The sequence below is a fragment of the Lissotriton helveticus genome, chromosome 1_1 (genome assembly GCF_964261635.1).
Source record: "Lissotriton helveticus chromosome 1_1, aLisHel1.1, whole genome shotgun sequence".
NCBI classification, from domain to species: Eukaryota; Metazoa; Chordata; class Amphibia; order Caudata; family Salamandridae; genus Lissotriton; species Lissotriton helveticus.
The window spans coordinates 71,737-77,338 of record NC_136057.1 but is presented as its reverse complement, the minus strand read 5'-3'; the positions used below and the strand labels follow the sequence as shown (position 1 = coordinate 77,338).

The following is a 5,602-nucleotide window of genomic DNA, read 5'->3' as shown; positions in this document are numbered from 1 at the left end:
TGTCCAGCAGACAATTAAGATCTGTGCTATGGAATAAAAAATTGCATTGTCACCACAGCAGTAACCCATGAACTGTCGGCATTATACAATACATAAATATTTGCTTTATTATGACAATGTATTGTCATTATTGTTGTTAGGTTTAGTAATACAATCAAAAATAAGAATGTTTTATATTAATATTGTTTTATCATTTATATAATATATATCTCACCAATATTCCTCTTTAGACAAATGACCTGGATATGGACAGAACCAACCAAACTCTGGTCACTGAATTCGTCCTGTTGGGCCTGTCTTCCATTCCTGAGGTGGAGGGTCTCTTTTTCATTATTTTCCTACTCATTTACTTGGCCACCCTGGCTGGAAACATCCTCATCATCACAGTAATACGCCTACACACACGTCTTCACACCGGTATGTACTACTTCATCTGCAACCTGTCCTTCCTAGACTGCTGCCTCTCCACTGTCACTGTCCCCAGGATGCTGTCTGACCTTCTGGTCGAGAGGAAGACTATCTCATTCACTGCCTGCATGATCCAGCTCTATTTCTTTGCTAGCCTGGTGTCTTCTGAGGCACTTCTCTTAGCTGCCATGGCAGTTGACCGCTACATTGCAATCTGCCATCCTTTACATTACGACACCATTATAGACCAGCGTGCCTTCTCGTGGTTGGCGGCAGCCTCGTGGGTTGCAGGATTTTTTTTTTCTGCTGTGCATGTGATTTTGATGATCAGGCTCTTGTTTTGCAGGTCCAATGAGATCCAGAACTTTTTTTGTGACTTCCCTCCTCTCTTTAACCTTTCCTGCTCCAACACATTCATCAACATCCTGGTCATCCTCACACTGGGCTGGTTCTTGGGTTTTGGGGCACTCCTCATCAAGATTGTGTCATACACATTCATTATCAGCACCATCCTGAACATCAAGTCTACTGAGGGCCGAGCCAAAGCCTTCTCCACCTGCGCCTCCCACCTGACAGTGGTCATCATCTTTTACGGGGTTCTGCTCTTCACCTATTTTCGACCCACCAGCACTAGCTCATTCTCTGGTGATAGGTTTGTGTCAGTGGTCTACAGCATCTTGACTCCCATGGTGAACCCAATGATATATAGTCTCCGAAACACTGAGATTAAAAAGGCGGTCAGGAAAACCATTCTTACAATCCAAAGAGTGACAAAGTGATCATAGGTATAGAAGGATGAGTGTCAGAAGTCACAGGGCAACGCTTCTTCCCATCTCCATGCCATCTGTGTCATCGCTTTACATAGTCACCAAACTCACCCAATGTGAGTCTCCTTGTGAAGAAAAATGTACAACTCTGCGATATCTTATGTATCCCCCTTGTATAGCACTTCACTGCTTTGTAGTTAGGTTAGCTCTCGGTAAATACGATCACATATATGCAGACATTGGCTCCATGTATGTCTATGGCACACAGATATGCTTGTTTTCCCTGATGGTTTTTAATCATATTCTGCCTCAAGGCACTCAGTTGGAGGGTAAGTCTATGAATTTATCATCTGTTCACTGAAGTAAAGCTTCCATATATAGCACCTATATATGTAGAACCTATATGTCTCCAGTAGGTAGTTATAGTTAGAACCTAGTTTCCGTAGGAAAAACATTTTTTGATTTGCTAATAACTTTGGTGTCGTTGACAAATCTTCGTGAAATTCTTCAGAAAAAAGTATATGCAGGTCAGCTCCTATCCTGAAAGTTTGGGGTGATTCGTCAAGCGGGGGCTGAAAAAAAAGGAGGGTCCTAAAAAGTGTTTTCTCCATGTTAATTTCCGTAGGAAATTTTAGCCAAGGCTACAGCCGAAACTGCTGAATGGAATTACACGAAATGTGGCAAAAATGTAGCTCTTGGTTCAGAAAGTGACCTTTTTTAAATGGTGTGAATCTGTTCAGTAGTTGCTGAGGAATTAAAAAAATAAGAGTCAAAAAATCAATTTAGACCTGAAGTTCGTACAGACAATAACAAATTGACTAGACGAGATCTGTTCACAGCCCTAATGAAGGATGGGGTGAGAACAGAAGACATAGATGGGGAACCTACTCAGAAGCTATGGACAATATTTCAAAAAAGAGGCTTGGATAGAAAAGGAGGGAGCAGGAGAGTTAATAAACAGGATCATGAACAGAGATAGTCAGGGGGAAGTGATGACGAACTATACAGGGGAAGAAGGGAAGAATCCTCAGAACGTAGGCCCAGACACGAGAATGAGTAACGAGAGAGGTAAATCCCCAGAACGTAGAATGAGAAATGAGAGAGGCAGATCTCCCGATCGAGGATCACAGAGTGGCAGGAATATAAGAAATTCATATTACGAAGAGAGAGTGTATGAGGAAGACGTACTTCCTAAATGCTACGAAAGTTTATATCCCGATTTGTCCTGGGCACAGGACAGGAACAAAAATGCCTAGGAAATAGGTCATGCTCTGGTACAGAATTGCACCATTCAATATAATGGGGTGACCCTGTGACCCTGAGAACCCTGAGAACCTGGGTGGGTAGTAAAACAATCAATAATGGTTCTGTCGGCCATTCCCCTCGAGGAGTAGATGGAGTGAGACGCATGCACCCTTTGCTTTTAAAAGTTAAGAAGTGCCCCTGTTTTGGAATTCCCAAGAGTGATACAAGGATTCATAAAGATAAGGCAGCCTAACAGCAGTAGGTGCGGAGTCGGCCGACCTGCACCTCCTCAAGTAGAACATCAGACATCTAAGAGGAAACATTTACCTCAGAAGGCTGACCCATATCCACCGAGTCCTGATGAACGAATGAGCGCATCGCTCCCCAGGGTCGAAACGCCGTCACATTGTTATTCAAAATTCAACTGCATAAAGTCTACTAGGACCAAGAATGAATTAATTGACCAATTTGACTATTCTGTACACAGTTGAAACTAATCCACCATTGTATTTCAGCACATATTTATGTATGTACGTTTTAATGTGTGCCAGTCCTGCACTAATATTCATGTTACATATTGTATATATTTAATGTTTGTTTGGACAGCTCAACCAACTGTAAACAATTCAAAAAGCAAGAAAGTATATGACTAAAACTTTACTTTTGGATTCTCTTTATGGTCAGTGTTGTTTGTATTCTCTATAGGTATAAGTACCAATGTATGTGTACCCCTATGGGGACATACGCAGAAAGTGAGATAATCGGAATACTATATCACTACGTATTTCTGTCCGACAGAACCATTATTGATTGCTTTACTGGTACAGAATTGGGCTCGTAAAGATCACAGACCCTATGTAGAAATAGAGATTTTCTGGAGACATCGTAACATGCAACGGGCCCGGCCCCTAGTAGATACAGGAGTGGAGGCCACTTTGATATATGGAAATCCCATTGAAATTTAGAGGACAGTATTTTACGATTACAGGATTGGGTGGTAAATAGACCCCGCAGTACAAATAAATCTTCTGAATATATTATTGGAATTGACATTTTAAAAGGAATGACGCTCTGCTTAGACGATGGGTATTATCACTTTGGAACAAAACACTATATTTCAGCTAATGCTGTGAAAGCAGGTCGCTTGAAAATTCCTCCTGTGAAGGTGCCTAAGGCGACTAAAGTAATCTCAATGAAACAGTGCAGAATTCCAGGTGAGCATGATGAGATCAGTGCTACCATCCAAGACTTGATGAATGCCGGGGTTGTGGTTCCGATTACTTCTGCATGGAACAATCCCGTGTGGCCGGTGCGCAAAAGTGATAACTCATGGTGCATGACAGTTGATTATCGCAAATTGAACAAGCATACACCGTCATTGACTGTTGCTGTTTCTGACACTGTTACTTTAATTGAGAGAATTCAGAAACATCCAGGGACCTGGTACGCAACTATTGATATTGCCAATGCTTTCTTTTCCATTCCTATAGCTCCTGAATGTCAGGAACAATTCAGTTTTTCATGGGGTGGCAGACAAATGACATTTCAGCGTTTGCCACAAGGTTATTTACACAGTCCGACAATATGTCACCGGCTGGTGGCAGAACATTTAGATGAGGTAGCCATAATTTCTAGTGTACAAATTTGTAATTATATTGATGATATATTGATACAAGCTGAAACACAGGAGCAAGTTCAGACACAATTAGACCAAATTGTAACTCATTTGCAAAGCAAAGAATGGGAGATTAATCTAGACAAATGGCAAGGTCCAGCAAACAGTGTGAAATTTCTAGGTATTCAGTGACACCAGGGGAAATCAAGAGGTGATTCCACAGGTGAGACAGAAAATTAAAGAGTTTGTAGTACCCTGAAACAGGAAAGAGACTCAGAGCTTTATCGGCTTGTTTGGGTTTTGGAGACAACACATTCCCCATTTGAGTCAGATTCTGGCCCCTTTGTACAAAATTACTAGGAAGAAAAACATGTTTGATTGGGGTGAGCCGCAGCAGACTGCATTTGAATTTGCGAAAGAGGCGATTCAGCATGCTATAAATTTGTGGCTAGTGCGTGATGGTGATGTCAGTTTAAATGTGACTGTACAAGGTTCATATGCAAATTGGAGTTTGGAGTTGGAGCAAAAACAAGGTAAGACAAAAGTACCCCTAGGATTTTGGACTGAGAAATTGCCCGACGCCCGTGAGTGTTATGCACCTTTTGAGAAACAGTTACTTGCATGTTATTAGGTTTTAGTAGACACTGAACAATTAACTTTGGGACTCGATGTTAATCTGAGACATGAGATTCCAATAATGCAATGGGTTATGAGCTCCCCTAAAATTCAAAGAATTGGACTTGCACAGGAAGCCAGTGTGATTCTGGACAGGGCTCGAGTGGGTCCTAAGGGCACCGCGATGATGCAAGATCAGGTGGCGCAGGCGCCAATAGAGGAGACTGATGTGGAGCACAATGTACCTATAGTACAGGAATCCCCTGTTAAGTAGGGTAAGCCGTTTAGCGACCTCTCCATGGAGGAGAGGAAGCATGCCTGGTTTATGGATGGTCCAGCAAGGTATGTTGGAGCAAAGAGTCAATGGAAGGTGGTATCCTATAATCCTGCTACCCAGATATTTTTGAGTACAACTGGTAAAGGAAAGAGCAGTCAGTTTGCTGAACTTTATGCTGTTTATCAGGCTTTGAAACAGGAATTACCAGTAGTTTGCCATATTTACACTGATTTCTGGTCGACTGCCAATGGGTTGGAGACTTGGCTTCCCACATGGCAAGCTCACAATTGGTTTATAAATACCAAAGAATTATGGGGAAAAGAATTGTGGAAAGAAATGTGGGACATTCTTCCTCAAAGTGCTGTAACTGTTTTTCATGTTGATGCACACTATGGTGTTGATTCGTTTGATAAATTGCATAACCTCATTACAGACAAAAATGCTAAGATCTCTGAGGCAGAGGTGGAAACGCAGGATTCTAACTTGGTTGGATTGACAAGATGGGCTCACCAAAAGTGTGGGCACTTCGGAGAGAAGACTAGCAGGTGGGCAGCAGATAGTGGGATACACCTCTCCCATGACTTAAAACAGTAATTTTGCAATGCCCAATTTGCCAACATTCCCGACAACGTCAGTACCACAGATAGTGAGAGGTCCGTTGCACCGAGGTAAGTC

General features: G+C 42.1%; 1 protein-coding gene across 1 annotated transcript; it reads left to right on the top strand.

Moving 5' to 3' along the window:
• Nucleotides 1-245: 245 nt before the first annotated feature.
• On the top strand, nucleotides 246-1,187 carry LOC144821503 (olfactory receptor 5V1-like). Its single transcript, XM_078678650.1, has one exon. It carries the CDS (start codon nucleotides 246-248, stop codon nucleotides 1,185-1,187), a length of 942 nt encoding a protein of 313 aa, XP_078534776.1.
• Nucleotides 1,188-5,602: the final 4,415 nt, after the last annotated feature.